The 17,938-nt window shown below is 46.2% G+C and overlaps 1 protein-coding gene across 1 annotated transcript in view; it reads left to right on the top strand.

Moving 5' to 3' along the window:
- The window catches only part of LOC311104529 (protein tweety homolog 2-like), a 69,633-nt gene that overhangs the window by 47,806 nt on the left and 3,889 nt on the right, over positions 1-17,938 (top strand). Inside the window, 10 exon segments of the mRNA XM_084146392.1 lie at positions 173-183; positions 186-267; positions 5,332-5,404; positions 8,914-8,983; positions 10,180-10,229; positions 10,996-11,088; positions 12,862-12,954; positions 13,247-13,389; positions 14,307-14,492; positions 14,784-14,862. Of these exon segments, the coding sequence (XP_084002518.1) occupies positions 173-183; positions 186-267; positions 5,332-5,404; positions 8,914-8,983; positions 10,180-10,229; positions 10,996-11,088; positions 12,862-12,954; positions 13,247-13,389; positions 14,307-14,492; positions 14,784-14,862 (880 nt within the window).

Below are 17,938 nucleotides of genomic sequence, written 5' to 3'. Positions count from 1 at the left end.
AAAAGTCCAAAGGGAAATACACTGTGCCCTCTCTGTTCTCTAGGTGGCTGACCTACCTGTACTGCTGATCCTAGATCTGTAACACTGTGCCCTCTCTGTTCACTTAGGTGGCTGACCTACCTGTTACTGCTGAATCCTAGATATGTAACACTGTGCCCTCTCTGTTCTCTAGGTGGCTGACCTACTGTTACTGCTGATCCTAGATCTGGTTATATGCCTGGTGGCATGTCTGGGGGTGGCCAAGCAGTCCCGTTGGCTACTCACCATGTAAGTAACTGGTCCACACTCTGATATGTGTAAGTAACTGGTACTCACTTTGCTCTGTGTAGACCTGATCAAATCAAATCAAATTGTATTTGTCACATGCGCCGAATACAACAATACAATTCACCTTACAGTGAAATGCTTACTTACAAGCCCTTAACTAACAATGCAGTTTTAAGAAAGAATACAAAAAAAAAAAGAGAAATAAAAGTAACAAATAATTAAAGAGCAGCAGTAAAAATAACAATAGCGAGGCTATATACAGGGGTACCGGTACTGGGGGGGGGGGGGGGGGGGGTCACTGCAAATAGTCCAGGTAGCCATTCGATTAGATGTTCAGGAGTCTTATGGCTTGGAGGTAGAAGCTATTTAGAAGCCTCTTGGACCTAGACTTGGCGCTCCGGTACCGCTTGCCGTGCGGTAGCAAAGAGAACAGTCTATGACTATGGTGGCTGGAGTTTGACAATTTTTAGGGCCTTCCTCTGACACCGCCTGGTATAGAGGTCCTGGGTGGCAGGAAGCTTGGCCCCAGTGATGTACTGGGCCGTACACACTACCCTCTGTAGTGCTTGCGGTTGGAGGCCAAGCAGTTGCCATACCAGGCAGTGATGTAACCAGTCAGGATGCTCTCGATGGTGCAGCTGTAGAACCTTTTGAGAATCTGAGGACCCATGCCAAATATTTTCAGTCTCCTTAGGGGGAATAGGTTTTGTCGTACCCTCTTCATGACTGTCTTGGTGTGCTTGGACCATTTTAGTTTGTTGGTGATGTGGACACCAAGGAACTTGAAGCTCTCAACCTGCTCCACTACAGCCCTGTCGATGAGAATGAGGGCGTGTTCAGTCCTCTTCTTTTTCCTGTAGTCCACAATCATCTCCTTTGTCTTGGTCACGTTGAGGGAGAGGTTGTTATCCTGGCACCACACGGCCAGGTTTCTGACCTCCTCCCTATAGGCTGTCTCGTCGTTGTCGGTGTTCAGGCCTACCGCTGTTGTGTCATCGGCAAACTTAATGATTTTGTTGGAGTCGTGCCTGGCCATACAGCCATGAGTGAACAGGGAGTACAGGAGGGGACTGAGCACGCACCCCTGAGGGGCCCCCGTGTTGAAGATCTGCGTGGCGGATGTGTTGTTACCTAGCCTTACCACCTGGGGGCGGCCCGTCAGGAAGTCCAGGATCCAGTTGCAGAGGGAGGTGTTTAGTCCCAGGGTCCTTAGCTTAGTGATGAGCTTTGAGGGCACTATGGTGTTGAACGCTGAGCTGTAGTCAATTAATAGCATTCTCACATAGGTGATCCTTTTGTCCAGGTGTGAAAGGGCAGTGTGGAGCGCAATAGAGATTGCATTATATGTGGATCTGTTGGGGCGGTATGCAAATTGGAATGGGTCTAGGGTTTCTGGGATAATGGTGTTGATGTGAGGCATGACCAGCGTTTCAAAGCACTTCATGGCTACAGACGTGAGTGCTACGGGTCGTTGGTCATTTAGGCACGTTACCTTAGTGTTCTTGGGCACAGGGACTATGGTGGTCTGCTTGAAACATGTTGGTATTACAGACTCAGACATGGAGAGGTTGAAAATGTCAGTGAAGACACTTGCCAGTTGGTCAGTGCATGCTTGGAGTACACGTCCTGGTAATCCATCTGGCCCTGCGGCCTTGTGAATGTTGACCTGTTTAAAGGTCTTACTCACATCGGCTACGGAGAGCGTGATCACACAGTCGTCCGGAACAGCTGATGCTCTCATGCATGTTTCAGTGTTACTTGCCTCGAAGCGAGCATAGAAGTAATTTAGCTTGTCTGGTAGGCTCGTGTCACTGGGGCAGCTCGCGGCTGTGCTTCGCTTTGTAGTCTGTAATAGTTTGCAAGCCCTGCCACATCTGACGAGCGTCGGATCCGGTGTAGCACGATTCGAACTTAGTCCTGTATTGACGCTTTGCCTGTTTGATGGTTCGTCGGAGGGCATAGTGGGATTTCTTATAAGCTTCCGGGTTAGAGTCCTGCTCCTTGAAAGCAGCAGCTCTACCCTTTAGCTCAGTGCGGATGTTGCCTGTAATCCATAGCTTCTGGTTGGGGTATGTACGTACAGTCACTGTGGGGACGATGTCATCGATGCACTTATTGATGAAGCCAGTGACTGATGTGGTGTACTCCTCAATGCCATCGGAAGAATCCCGGAACATATTCCAATCTGTGCTAGCAAAACAGTCCTGTAGCTTAGCATCTGCTTCGTCTGACCACTTTTATATTGACCGAGTCACCGGTACTTCCTGCTTTAGTTTTTGCTTGTAAGCAGGAATCAGGAGGATAGAATTATGGTCAGATTTGCCAAATGGAGGGCGAGGGAGAGCTTTGTATGCATCTCTGTGTGTGGAGTAAAGTTGGTCTAGAGTTGTTTTCCCTCTGGTTGCACATTTAACATGCTGGTAGAAATGAGTTAAAACGGATTTAAGTTTCCCTGCATTAAAGTCCCCGGCCACTGGATGAGCGTTTTCCTGTTTGCTTATGGCTGTATACAGCTCATTGAGTGCGGTCTTAGTGCCAACATCAGTTTTTGGTGGTAAATAGACAGCTACGAAGAATATACATGAAAACTCTCTTGGTAGCTTATCATGAGCTACTCTACCTCAGACGAGCAAAACCTTGAGACTTCCTTAGATATCGTGCACCAGCTGTTGATTACAAATATACACAGACCGCCACCCCTTGTCTTACCAGAGGCTGCTGTTCTATCCTGCCGATACAGTGTATAACCCGCCAGCTGTATGTTATTCAAGTCTTCGTTCAGCCATAAGATATTACAGTTTTTAATGTCCCGTTGGTAGGATATACGTGCTTGTAGTTCGTCCACTTTATTATCAAGCGATTGTACGTTGGCCAATAGTACCGATGGCAAAGGTAGATTAGCCACTCGTTGCCAGCTCCATACCAGGCATCCCGATCTCCTTCCGCAATATCTTTGTCTCTTTCTACTGCGAATGACGGGGATGAGGGCTCTGTCGGGTGTCTCAGCAAATCCTTCTCGTCCGACTCATTATAGAAAGATTATTCGTCCAGTTCAAGGTGAGTAATCGCTGTTCTGATGTCCAGAAGCTCTTTTCGGTCATAAGAGACGGTAGCAGCAACATTATGTACAAAATAAGTTACAAACAATGCGAAAAAACAAGCAAAATAGCACGGTTGGTTAAGAGCCCATAAAACGGCAGCCATCCCCTCTGGCGCCATTGTCTATATGATCAGGAGATATAGACAGGATAAATGTTATAACACAAACACATTAACAAATATTATCTCATCACCCATCTCCCCTGAGAGGTGAGGTGACTACCAACCACGTACAGTAACAGTTACTGTAGATGTGAGGTGACTACCAACCACGTACAGTAACAGTTACTGTAGATGTGAGGTGACTACCAACCACGTACAGTAACAGTTACTGTAGAGGTGAGGTGACTACCAACCACGTACAGTAACAGTTACTGTAGATGTGAGGTGACTACCAACCACGTACAGTAACAGTTACTGTAGATGTGAGGTGACTACCAACCAGGTACAGTAACAGTTACTGTAGAGGTGAGGTGACTACCAACCAGGTACAGTAACAGTTACTGTAGATGTGAGGTGACTACCAACCACATACAGTAACAGTTACTGTAGAGGTGAGGTGACTACCAACCACGTACAGTAACAGTTACTGTAGAGGTGGTTACTTACCCCCTCTGGACAATGGACGCAATAGCCCAGTTATATAGCCTCGACACAAAACTTGATAAGAAAACACCTCAATATTCAATATCTGTGTCCAGCAGTGAAGTTTAAACAAGTCAACAACATCCCAGTAATCATCCTCATATCTCTTTCCCCTTTAATATGTGCACATGGAGCAGTCTGTGTCTGACCGTATCAGTGTTGTTGAACGATTCTGCTGACGACTTCTTCTCTCTGGTGGTGTCCACTAATGTCTATCGACCGGCCTGCTCTCCAGGATGTGTACTACTATGCCCTTCCCTCATTATCAAGCGCTTTCAGACACTTTACTGCTGCTGCTTTAAGACTACCAGAGGAGAGATATGAGCTGAAACCATCCCCAGCCTTTTCAGAACCATCTGGGAGTTGTTTGTTTTCTTTCTCACTCTATTTATCTTTCTCCTCCTCTCTCTTTCTCTCTCGCTCTCTCTCTCTCTTTCGTCTGTCTGTGGCTATTCATTTACAGATTGATGGAAATGGAAATAAGTAATTTTTTGGGACAAAATGTTGTGATTAAATGGAAAGAAATAAAGAACCAACAAATAACAAGTTTAATTAGATTGTTATATATATATATATATATATATATATATATATATATATATATATATATATATATCTTTGATTAAATCATCACCTTTTAATTATTCAAATTTAGATTGTGGGCCTGATTGAGAAATCTGCATCCCAAATGGCAGCCTAAGTGTCTCTACAACAGTGGAATAGATGGCAGCTGCTATTCTCCAGAGGAAGACCTTAATACAGTTTAAAGGAAGGAGGAGTTCGATGTGCAGATGAAGATAGAACACAGGCCTTTTAATCCCTTCTGAAGAGAACAGATGGAAAGTTATTACATCATCTTCATTTATCTCTGATGGTAGAATGCTTTCTTCGTCACAATCACATCACAATCTAAAATAGATTGAATTTCATTATCTCTCTCTTCCACTCTTTGTGTCTCATATTAACCCCTCCCAGACCCATATACAGCATTGTAAATACATGGCTCTGACCCCTTCCATGGCTCTGACCCCTTCCATGGCTCTGACCCCTTCCATGGCTCTGACCTCTCAATGCAATTTAAGGGGATTTGTTGGCATGGGAAACATATGTTTACATTGCCAAAGCAAGTGAAATAGATAATAAGCAAAAGTGAAATAAACAATAAAAAAGTGAAATAAACAATGTAAAAAAAAAAAGTAAATGTAATAAAAAATGAACAGTAAACATTACACTTACAAAAGTTTCAAAATAATAAAGGAATCTCTCTCTCTCTCTCTCTCTCTCTCTCTCTCTCTGTCTCTCTCTATCTCTCTGTTTCAGGATCATGGTGTTTGGGGTGATATCTCTGGTCCTGAGCTGGACATCACTAGCAGCAGGCACTGCTACTGCCGTGGTGAGTGTCTGTTCTGTCCCGTCATCACCAAACATGCTCTAATTAAAAAACTGCTATAAGTGATCTCATCCTTATGTCTTTAGTGACGTCATAGTCAGGTTGTGTACTGATTGCAAAATTATAGGTTTTTTAAACGTCTTTCACTGGTTATAATCTGATTATCTGGCCAGATAGCAACCAAACTATGACCTATCCTGTACATACACTATATATACAAAAGTATGTGGACACCCCTTCAAAGTAGTGGATTCGGCTAGTTCAGCCACACCCGTTGCTGACAGGTGTATAAAATTGAGCGCACAGCCATGCAATCTCCATAGACAAACATTGGCAGTAGAATGGCCTTAATGAAGAGCTCAGTGACTTTCAATGTGGCAACGTCATAGGATGCCACCTTTCCAACAAGTCAGTTCGTCAAATTTCTGCCCTGCTAGAGCTGCCCCGGTCAACTGCAAGTGCTGTTATTGTGAAGTGGAAACGTCTAGGAGCAACAACGGCTCAGCCGCTAAGTGGTATGCCACACAAGTTCACAGAACGGGACCACCGAGTGCTGAAGTGCGTAGCGAGTAAAAATTGTCTGTCCTCGGTTGCAACACTCACTACCGAGTTCCATTCCAAACACTCACTACTGAGTTCCAAACTGCCTCTGGAAGCAACGTCAGCACAAGAACTGTTCGTTGGGAGCTTCATGAAATGGGTTTCCATGGCCGAGCATCCGTACACAAGCCTAAGATCACCATGCGCAATGCCAAGTGTCGGCTGGAGTGGTGTAGAGCTCGCCACCATTGGACTCTGGAGCAGTGGAAACGTGTTCTCTGGAGTGATGAATCACACTTCACTATCTGGCAGTCCGACGGACGAATCTGGGTTTGGCGGATGCCAGGAGAACGCATACAATGACATTCTACATGATTCTGTGCTTCTAACTTTGTGGCAACAGTTTGGGGAAGGCCCTTTCCTGTTTCAGCATGACAATGCCCCTGTGCACAAAGCGAGTTCCATACAGAAATGGTTTGTCGAGATCTGTGTGGAAGAACTTGACTGGCTTGCACAGAGCCCTGATGTCAACCCCATCGAACACCTTTGGGATGAATTGGAACGCCGACTGCGAGCCAGGCCTAATCGCCCAACATCAGTGCCCGACCTCACTAATGCTTTCGTGGCTGAATTGAAGCAAGTCCTCGCAGCACTGTTCCAACATCTAGAGGAAAGCCTTCCCAGAAGAGTGGAGGCTGTTATAGCAGCAAAGGGGGGGACCAACTCCATATTAATGCCCATGATTTTGGAATGAGATTTTCGACGAGCACGGGTCCACATACTTTTGGGCATGTAGTGTATGTGTGTCTACAGTATGTCTAGGCTTAGTGGGGTTAATGGGGCAGACTTTGTTAATAACAGGGACACAGGGCACTCAGGATACCATCCCAGAGAGGAGCCAGCATGGTGGGAGACTAGGATTATCCAGAGGCTGGGTGACTGTGCTTCTGACGCAGGCTGGGATGGAGGGAGAGAGGGAGGGAGGAGGGAGAGAGGGAGGGAGAGAGGAGGAGGGATTGAGCGACATGAGGAAATCATGAGTCTACATTTATTTGACCAGAAAACACACTGCAACAATATCACAACAACAGTCAGGATTACAGTAACACATGCCATGTTGACATCACTGACCAGTTTATCCACACCCAGCCAGCGACAGAAACCATTGTGTCTGTGTTATTATGACACGACCTCTGACCTAGAATAATGACACGACCTCTGACCTAGAATAATGACACGACCTCTGACCTAGAATAGCATGATGCCACAGTAAGCATGCCACACTTCTCCAGCTGGTAATTGCAGAGTCAGTGTCTGTTGGGGGTCAGGATATAGGCTGCGTCCCAACTGGCATCCTATTCCCTACATAGTGCACTTGTAGATAATAGGGTACCATTTGGGAGGCAGCCAACAGATACTGTCGTGCGGCCAATGGAGATTAGGGTCGAGGTCGATCCCTAGCAGTAAAGTGGATTATCAAACCTTTTCACTGGAACATTATCGATACTTTCCTGCGTTCCTCATCCTCCTCAACCCAGATCATTGTTCCTCCTCCTCTTCCGTTGATTTTTCCTCCTCAACCCAGATCATTGTTCCTCTTCCTCCTCCTCCTCCTCCTCCTCCTCCTCAACCCAGATCATTGTTCCTCATCCTCCTCTTTTGTTGATTTTTCCTCCTCCTCCTCAACCCAGATCATTGTTCCTCCTCCTCCTCAACCCTCCTCCTCCTCCTCCTCCTCCTCCTCCTCCTCCTCCTCTTCCTCAACCCAGATCATTTTTTCCTCCTCCTCCTCCTCCTCAACCCAGATCATTTTTCCTCCTCCTCCTCCTCCTCCTCCTCCTCCTCCTCCTCCTCCTCCTCCTCCTCAACCCAGATAATTTTCCCTCCTCCTCTTCCTCCTCCTCCTCCTCCTCAACCCAGATTATTGTTCCTCCTCCTCCTCAACTCCTCCTCCTCAACCCCTCCCAACAATAAGAGAGGGAGATAAATATTTGCTCATAGCAATATAATGCCAATAGATCATGACTATATAGATTACCTCTAAACTTCTAGACATGTCATTGTATTTATATGTGTATGGCCCTCTCTAGCAGGGTGACAGTCTGAATACTGGGGATCTTTGGCCTGACAGTAATTGCTTATGCATGCACATCAACAGGCTCTCTCCCTACACACACAAACACGCGCACACACGCATGCATGCACAGTCCTTGCTATCTGGGTTCCTTGGGACGTCCGACTCTTGAGGTCACCCCATTAAAGTTTAAATTTAAAATGGTTAAGGTAAGGGTTAAGGTTAGGGTTAGGGTTAGAGTTATGGTTAAAGTTAAGGTTTAGGGTTTAAGGTAGGGACGTCCCAAGGATGCCGGAGAGCACTAACCACGCACACACACAATCACACACACAGATGAATGAGAGAGTCTGAGCAGACAGTCTGTATGCTAGGGTTGGTTCTGCTACGCTCAGCACAGGTTAAAGAGGCATGGAGACTGTTGTTATTAACAGCCCTCTTGTGTGATCTATAGTTAATTTACTTTGACAGGATATTATTTTCTGTCACACCCTCCATCGACTGTTAGGCTAATAATTCCAAACAGTCATTAAGATTCTGGGAAGTGATTTGAGTCTTAAGTGTTTATGACGGGTCTTAATTTTTCTTTGTTCTGTCAAATCATTGTCCATTTTTATGTCACGCTATAATAGTGCTTTAACAAGTAATGGATCATTGAGGGTAATTAAACACTAATGAACACCAGATAACACCTGTTTAATGCCACGGTATCAGGTTTGCGGTCAATACAATTTCAATTCCAGTCAATTCAGGAAGTACACAGAAATTTGACCCCAATCCTGCTCGGTATAGTATCCTGTTTTCCCTGCAGGGCACCAGTGACTTCTGAACGTATAGTATCCTGTTTTCCCTGCAGGGCACCAGTGACTTCTGAACGTATATTATCTTGTTTCCCCTTCAGGGCACCAGTGACTTCTGTGTGTCTCCAGACAAGTTCATAGCGAACAGGACCAAGGAGTTCCTCAGTGCAGGTACCTTCCAGTTCCACTTTTCTAATAGCAGTCATAGACAAGGTGATTCTTCACAGTCCACACTGGCTCACACTTGGCAGATAGAACCTGTAGTGGCTAAATTGTCCCAATACAATTTCCATTCGAATCCTTTAGCCACAATGGAGAGTGGTGAAATGTTAGTCTTGAATCATACAAATTCAATGTCCAGAGTTTGATTCAAGTTGAAAAATAATAATACATTTATTTGTTGTTCTTGTGGATACAAAAATGTATAGAATTTTTCCTAAACTAATTGTGATCATTAAACTAAAGAAACAAACAGCATGGTAAACATGGTCTGGTATGGTCAAAAGACTGTGTGCTGCCATTCCAGCCACTCCCAGTAGGCCTTGGAGCGTGTATGCCTTTTAACTGTATTCTCCACTGGCCTGTAGAGGGGGTACACACACTTGACAGGGGATTAATGGCAAACACACATACAACAGAAATGCATCATGAATTGGAAACATGCAAATATACAATATGACCTATTTGGCTCCTACAGAACCACTGGTCAGATAGACCCACTGTTACAGAACAAATCCTACATGTTAAGATGTGTTTATGCTGTCTTTTCTTTCTGAAATTAATTAATGTAATTAATACAGGGTGTGTTTGGGTTAATCTTCATTGGGATGAGCTTTGGTTGTCTGACTCTCTTTCTCTCTCACTAACTGTAAGTCGCTCTGGATAAGAGCGTCTGCTAAATGACTAAAAATTTTAAATGTATCCTCTCCCCCTCTCTCCCCCTCTCTCCCCCTCTCTCTCCTCTCACGCTCTCTCCCCCTCTCTATCTCCCTGTTCCTCTCTTTCTCCCCTCTCTCTCGCTCGCTCTCTCACTCTCCTCTCTTTCTCCCCTCTCTATCTCTCCCTCTCTCTCTCTCTCTCTCTCCCTGTCACTCTCTCTCTCCCTCTCACTCTCTCTCTCTCTTCTCTCTCTCTCCCTGTCACTCTCTCTCTCTCCTCTCTCTCTCTCCACGTCTCTCTCCCTCTCGCTCTCTCTCTCTCTCTCTCTCTCCCTCCTCTCTCCCTCTCCCTCCTCTCTCTCTCTCTCTCTCTCTCTCCCTGTCACTCTCTCTCTTCTCTCTCTCTCTCCACGTCCCTCTCTCTCTCTCCCTCTCTCTCCCTCTCCCTCTCCCTCCTCTCTTCTCTCTCCTTCTCTCTCTCCTGAACAGAAGTGACACACTACTACCTGTATTGCAGTCTACCCAACCCTTTCCAACAGGTACATGAATGATCTTTTAGTTGTAAAAGTAGTTTTCCCTCATTAGTTTGATTAGCTCAGAAGCAGATGTTAATCAAAATGTTGTTGAGCCTCTGAGAATAAAAACAGGCAGCACTACTAATTTAATGACTTTCAGGCCATAACAGAAATACACTTTGATCCAAGTACATTTTAAATGTGGGGTTTGGAGGTAATTAGTGGGGTGTAGACATAGACAGTGTGTATAGTCTGCCTCAGGGACTACACACACACACACACACACACACACACACACACAGACCAACCCCCCCATCCCCCAAATCCCTTTTATTTATTTACCATGCTGGGGATATTACATATTTTAAAAGGCAGGATTAATGGTCCATGTATTGAGGTAATATACAGAGGCCAGATACATCCTCATGGCCAGTAAACACACACACACACACACACACACACACACACACACACACATAGCAGTATCCATTTAAAGCTTTGTGTTATGCCTTGTTAAATAGACACAGATAATCTGCCCTCTTATGGCTCAGCCAATGGACATATTGTCTGTTGTTTGTGCTAGGGATCAGATTGGGGGAGAGCGGGGGTCGGAGTGTGTGTGTGTTTTGGGGTGGGTGGGGTAATCTGGATAATCTGGGGCTCTCCGTCTGAAATGAACTCCTCCATTAAGGGTCCGTAATGACACACTTTATGACATATTTTCACTCATGTTTCTACACAGCTTTGACTCTACAATTTGTGTGTGTGTGTGTGTGTGTGTGTGTGTCAGTCTCTGACTATCTTCCAGAGGTCTCTGACCACCATGCAGATCCAAATACAGGGACTACTGCAGTTCTCTGTACCTGTCTTCCCCACTGCTGAGGTGAGTGGATGGAGCAGCCATCAACATAAAAATAGCATTATATTTATTATATTCAGTACAGATATCTCTATGGAGCTCAACATCTAGTGCTGATGCTGACGCTGTATTCTTTTAAACACATAAGGGCAGAGCGCTAAAACGCTATTAAAGCCCTCATAGAGAGTAATTGTCAAATCCTGCATGTCTGTTTAACATGTTAGGGTTACTTAGTGCTCTGTGCCACTGTGTTTAGAAGAGTGTTACAGGAGGACACATAGTGTTACAGGAGGATTCATAGTGTTACAGGAGGATACAGGAGGATACATAGTGTTACAGGAGGACACATAGTGTTACAGGAGGATTCATAGTGTTACAGGATGATACAGGAGGATACATAGTGTTACAGGAGGACACATAGTGTTACAGGAGGACACCTAGAGTTACAGGAGGACACATAGTGTTACAGGAGGATACATAGTGTTTCAGGAGGACACCTAGAGTTACAGGAGGATTCATAGTGTTACAGGCGGATACATAGTGTTACAGGAGGATACATCGTGTTACAGGAGGACACATAGTGTTACAGGAGGACACATAGTGTTACAGGAGGATTCATAGTGTTACAGGATGATACAGGAGGATACATAGTGTTACAGGAGGACACATAGTGTTACAGGAGGACACCTAGAGTTACAGGAGGACACATAGTGTTACAGGAGGATACATAGTGTTTCAGGAGGACACCTAGAGTTACAGGAGGATTCATAGTGTTACAGGAGGATACATAGTGTTACAGGAGGATACATAGTGTTACAGGAGGACACATAGTGTTACAGGAGGACACATAGTGTTAGAGGAGGACACCTAGAGTTACAGGAGGACACATAGTGTTACAGGAGGACACCTAGAGTTACAGGAGGATACATAGAGTTACAGGAGGATACATAGTGTTACAGGAGGATAAATAGTGTTACAGGAGGATAAATAGTGTTACAGGAGGACACCTAGAGTTACAGGATGATACATAGTGTTACAGGAGGATACATAGTATTACAGGAGGACACATAGTGTTACAGGAGGACACCTAGAGTTACAGGAGGAGACATAGTGTTACAGGAGGATACATCGTGTTACAGGAGGATACATAGTGTTACAGGAGGACACCTAGAGTTACAGGAGGACACATAGCGTTACATGAGGATACATAGTGTTACAGGAGGACACATAGTGTTACAGGAGGATACATAGTGTTACAGGAGGACACATAGAGTTACAGGAGGACACATAGTGTTACAGGAGGATACATAGTGTTACAGGAGGACACATAGTGTTACAGGAGGATACATATTGTTACAGGAGGACACCTAGAGTTACAGGACACATAGTGTTACAGGAGGACACATAGTGTTACAGGAGGACACTTAGAGTTACAGGAGGACACATAGTGTTACAGGAGGATACATAGTGTTACAGGAGGACACTTAGTGTTACAGGAGGACACATAGTGTTACAGGAGGACACATAGTGTTACAGGAGGACACATAGTGTTACAGGAGGATACATAGAGTTACAGGAGGATACATTGTGTTACAGGAGGATAAATAGTGTTACAGGAGGATACATGGTGTTACAGGAGGATACATAGTGTTACAGGAGGACACCTAGAGTTACAGGAGGATACATTGTGTTACAGGAGGATACATAGTGTTACAGGAGGACACATAGTGTTACCGGAGGACACAGTGTTACAGGAGGTGTGTTGTTCCTCACACTATTTTTATACCTTGTCTACAGAGAGATCTTCTGGGGATCCAGCGCCTGCTGAACTCTACAGAGTTCAACCTGCACCAGTTAACAGCCCTGCTAGACTGCAGGGGGCTCCATAAGGTGAGGTGGTTACCCTGAGACAAGAGGACGTTGTGGTTACAGTCAGAATGCGTCTGTAGAATGAGAACATACCCAGACACACTTGAATAAAAAGACAAAAGGTGCTCTTAGGTTCTTTGAAACCCCCCAAAACTCTTATCGCACAACACTCCACGTTGTGACAATACCAGAAATAGAAATTGAGTACTCAGATGTCTTCAAATGATCTTCTTGTGGTTGATGGACAATAAAGTTATCATCTTAACAGTGAGGGTAACAGTGAGGGTAACAGTGAGGGTGTTTTGTCTTGTAGAACTACCTGGATGGTCTGATGGGGGTGTGTTATGACGGGGTGGAGGGTCTCCTCTACCTCTGCCTCTTCTCTCTGCTGTCGGTCAGTGCCTTCTGTGCCATTCTGTGTGCCATCCCCCGGGCATGGACCCTCATCGCCAGCAGGTAGGGACTGGTAACACTGTATTTGGTCTATGTGTGTTCAACCTACCTGTAACCATAACCACAACCCCAACCTTGACCCTTACACCTAAGCCTAACCAAATAAGAACTGGGAGATTGATGGCCTAAAATATGTTTCATTTGTTTGCTATAGTGATTCTATTGTGTCTATTGGTTTCAATTAACAGTGGAGGCTGCTGAGGGGAGAACGGCTCATAATAATGTCTGGAATGGAGCAAATGGAATGGCATCAAACCATGTGTTTGATGTATTTGATACCATTCCACCTATTCCGCTCCAGTCATTACCACGAGCCTGTCCTCCCCAATTAAGGTGCCACCAAACTGTGTGCTAGTGGGCCTGGATGTTGATACTAGAGGGTCTGGATGTTGATGCTAGTGGGCCTGGATGTTGATGCTAGTGGGCCTGGATGTTGATGCTAGTGGGCCTGGATGTTGATGCTAGAGGGCCTGGATGTTGATACTAGTGGGCCTGGATGTTGATACTAGAGGGCCTGGATGTTGATACTAGTGGGCCTGGATGTTGATACTAGAGGGTCTGGATGTTGATGCTAGTGGGCCTGGATGTTGATACTAGAGGGTCTGGATGTTGATGCTAGTGGGCCTGGATGTTGATACTAGAGGGTCTGGATGTTGATGCTAGTGGGCCTGGATGTTGATGCTAGAGGGTCTGGATGTTGATGCTAGTGGGCCTGGATGTTGATGCTAGAGGGTCTGGATGTTGATGCTAGAGGGTCTGGATGTTGGTGCTAGAGGGTCTGGATGTTGATGCTAGAGGGTCTGGATGTTGATACTAGAGGGTCTGGATGTTGCTTTGGGCGCCATTGTGCCCTTCCTTGAAATGAAACTAACAGACAGCCTGATGCTGACTGATGGTGCTCGCTCCTGTGGTGATCTCAGGGACAGGGACTATGACGACATCGATGAGGAGGATCCGTTTAACCCCCAGGCCCGTCATATGGCCTACAACCCTAGTAGAGCCAGCCATGTACACAGCTTCTGTAGCTACAGCAGCAGTCTGGACAGCCAGGCCAGTCTACACCCTCCACCACAGACTGCTGCCATCCTCCCCACCTCAGAGTACATGTAAGTAGAGAGAGGAGGTCGGGTGGGGTAGGGTGTCTGTGTCTGTCTGTGTGTGTCCCTGTCCGTATCTGTGTGTCTGGAATAAGCAGCACTGTGTTTGTTTTATCAGATAACTTGACTCACATCTCTCTCTCTCTCTCTCTCTCTCTCTCTCTCTCTCTCTCTCTCTCTCTCTCTCTCTCTCTGTCTGTCTCTCTCGTTCTCTCTCTGTCTTTCTCTCTCTCTCTCTCTGTCTCTCTCGCTCTCCACCCCCCCCCCCTCTCTCTTTCTCTCCATCTCTCTCTCCTATAGGAATCAGTCTATGCTGTTTGGAGGGAACCCTCGCTATGAGAACGTTCCTCTGATCGGGAGGGGATCCCCGCCACCCTCGGTGCGTTGGCCACTAACGTTAGAGGCCAGGTCTCTCGTTCTGGAGGCTAGGTCCCTCGTGTGATGATGTCACTGACATGAACATTAACGCTGCTACGTTCTACTGAGCTGAAGGGCCACAGACAGACTCATGTATAGAGCTGTGTGTACAGCCAGAGGCCAAGCAGGTCCCTTGTTAGGGAATTTCATCAACACTAATACATCATATTGTACTGAAGGACCACAGACATTCTCCAAGACGCAGTCTCTGCTGCCTTTACTATGTATACCATACAGTATCCACAGCCTGACAGAACCTCCTGGGGCGGCAGGTAGTCTAGCAGTTAAGAGTGTTGGGCCAGTAACCGAAAGGTCGCTGGTTCGAATCCCTGAGCCAACTAGGTGAACAATCTGTTGGTGTGCCCTTGAGCAAGGCACTTAACCCTAATTGCTCCTGTAAGTCGCTCTGGATAAGAGCGTCTGCTAAATGACTCAAATGTAAATGGACTATCGTTCAACAGATAAAAATTGGCCCAATCCCAAATTGTCCCCTAAATCCTGCACCCTATGCACTTGTGATCCACCTTGCCATCTGGAAGTTTGACCATATTGCTTATACCAATCAAATGCTCTCAGATTTCCATTAGGGTTTAGGGGGTCGATTTGGGATTGGCCCTTCCACTGCACATTATGGTGAAAGACTGCTCTCTGCTGGTCATGGACTGAAATACAGACAAAACAGTACATGTTCTTCGCTCTTGTGCCATTATTTGGCCTGATGCTCTCTGATGCAAGCCTGCTAATGTCCCTAGAGATGCTAGCCTGCTAATGTCCCTAGAGAGGCTAGCCTGCTAATGACCCTAGAGAGAGGCTAGCCTGCTAATGACCTTAGAGAGAGGCTAGTCTGCTAATGACCCTAGAGAGAGGCTAGCCTGCTAATGACCCTAGAGAGAGGCTAGCCTGCTAATGACCCTAGAGAGAGGCTAGTCTGCTAATGACCCTAGAGAGAGGCTAGCCTGCTAATGACCTTAGAGAGAGGCTAGCCTACTAATGACCTTAGAGAGAGGCTAGCCTACTAATGACCTTATAGAGAGGCTAGCCTGCTAATGACCTTAGAGAGAGGCTAGCCTGCTAATGTCCCTAGAGAGGCTAGCCTACTAATGACCCTAGAGAGAGGCTAGCCTGCTAATGTCCCTAGAGAGGCTAGCCTACTAATGACCTTAGAGAGAGGCTAGCCTGCTAATGACCTTAGAGAGAGGCTAGCCTGCTAATGACCCTAGAGAGAGGCTAGCCTGCTAATGACCCTAGAGAGAGACTGCTAATGACCCTAGAGAGAGACTGCTAATGACCCTAGAGAGAGGCTAGTCTGCTAATGACCCTAGAGAGAGGCTAGCCTGCTAATGACCCTAGAGAGAGGCTAGCCTGCTAATGACCCTAGAGAGAGGCTAGTCTGCTAATGACCCTAGAGAGAGGCTAGCCTGCTAATGACCCTAGAGAGAGGCTAGCCTGCTAATGACCCTAGAGAGAGGCTAGCCTGCTAATGACCCTAGAGAGAGGCTAGCCTGCTAATGGCCAAAGAGAGAGGCTAGCCTGCTAATGACCCTAGAGAGAGGCTAGCCTGCTAATGACCCTAGAGAGAGGCTAGCCTGCTAATGACCCTAGAGAGGCTAGCCTGCTAATGTCCCTAGAGAGGCTAGCCTGCTAATGACCCTAGAGAGGCTAGCCTGCTAATGACCCTAGAGAGAGGCTAGCCTGCTAATGGCCAAAGAGAGAGGCTAGCCTGCTAATGACCCTAGAGAGAGGCTAGCCTGCTAATGACCCTAGAGAGAGGCTAGCCTGCTAATGGCCATAGAGAGAGGCTAGCCTGCTAATGACCCTAGAGAGAGGCTAGCCTGCTAATGGCCATAGAGAGAGGCTAGCCTGCTAATGACCCTAGAGAGAGGCTAGCCTGCTAATGACCCTAGAGAGAGGCTAGCCTGCTAATGACCCTAGAGAGAGGCTAGCCTGCTAATGACCCTAGAGAGAGGCTAGTCTGCTAATGTCCCTAGAGAGAGGCTAGCCTGCTAATGACCCTAGAGAGAGGCTAGTCTGCTAATGACCCTAGAGAGAGGCTAGCCTGCTAATGACCCTAGAGAGAGGCTAGCCTGCTAATGGCCATAGAGAGAGGCTAGCCTGCTAATGTCCCTAGAGAGAGGCTAGCCTGCTAATGGCCATAGAGAGAGGCTAGCCTGCTAATGACCCTAGAGAGAGGCTAGTCTGCTAATGACCCTAGAGAGAGGCTAGCCTGCTAATGGCCATAGAGAGAGGCTAGCCTGCTAATGGCCATAGAGAGAGGCTAGCCTGCTAATGACCCTAGAGAGAGGCTAGTCTGCTAATGACCCTAGAGAGAGGCTAGCCTGCTAATGGCCATAGAGAGAGGCTAGCCTGCTAATGGCCAAAGAGAGAGGCTAGCCTGCTAATGACCCTAGAGAGAGGCTAGCCTGCTAATGACCCTAGAGAGAGGCTAGTCTGCTAATGACCCTAGAGAGAGGCTAGCCTGCTAATGGCCATAGAGAGAGGCTAGCCTGCTAATGCCTGTTACAGTATGGCCTGACTGGTAATGTTACAGTATGTTGTTGTGAAGCACAATCATTGTTCTAGTGCTGCTGTGTGCAGGGAGAGAATCAAACCCTTCAGAGTTAGAACACTTAGTCTGTTCTCACAACACACACACACACAGGCAAGTGAGACTACAGAGCACTTGACTCTGCACAGAGGTCAAGACAAGAGTACTTCTTCTTGTACATTTGCTCAGAACAAATGGTGTGCTGTGTACCCTGACATGAGAAGGGAGGTCAGTGGTGTTATTATTACTACTGAACAACTACAATGTCAGCCGCTGTTTAATAAATGATACCGCTAACACACAGGGTAAATCTCTGCCATCAGGAAACAAGTGGGACTAGATGCTAGGAAGCTGTCTTTTAAACAGATCCAATTCAGATGTTTATTTATTTGGATAGATGTAACCTATTTTGTGACCTATTTATTTATGAAACGTTATATATTCCACTGGATGTTTTTAAGCCGTTGCAAATAACACAGTTGTCCATCCTATA

Source organism: Coregonus lavaretus (genome assembly GCF_964263955.1).
Source record: "Coregonus lavaretus genome assembly, chromosome: 28".
NCBI classification, from domain to species: Eukaryota; Metazoa; Chordata; class Actinopteri; order Salmoniformes; family Salmonidae; genus Coregonus; species Coregonus lavaretus.
This window is presented reverse-complemented; position numbering and strand designations above follow the sequence as displayed.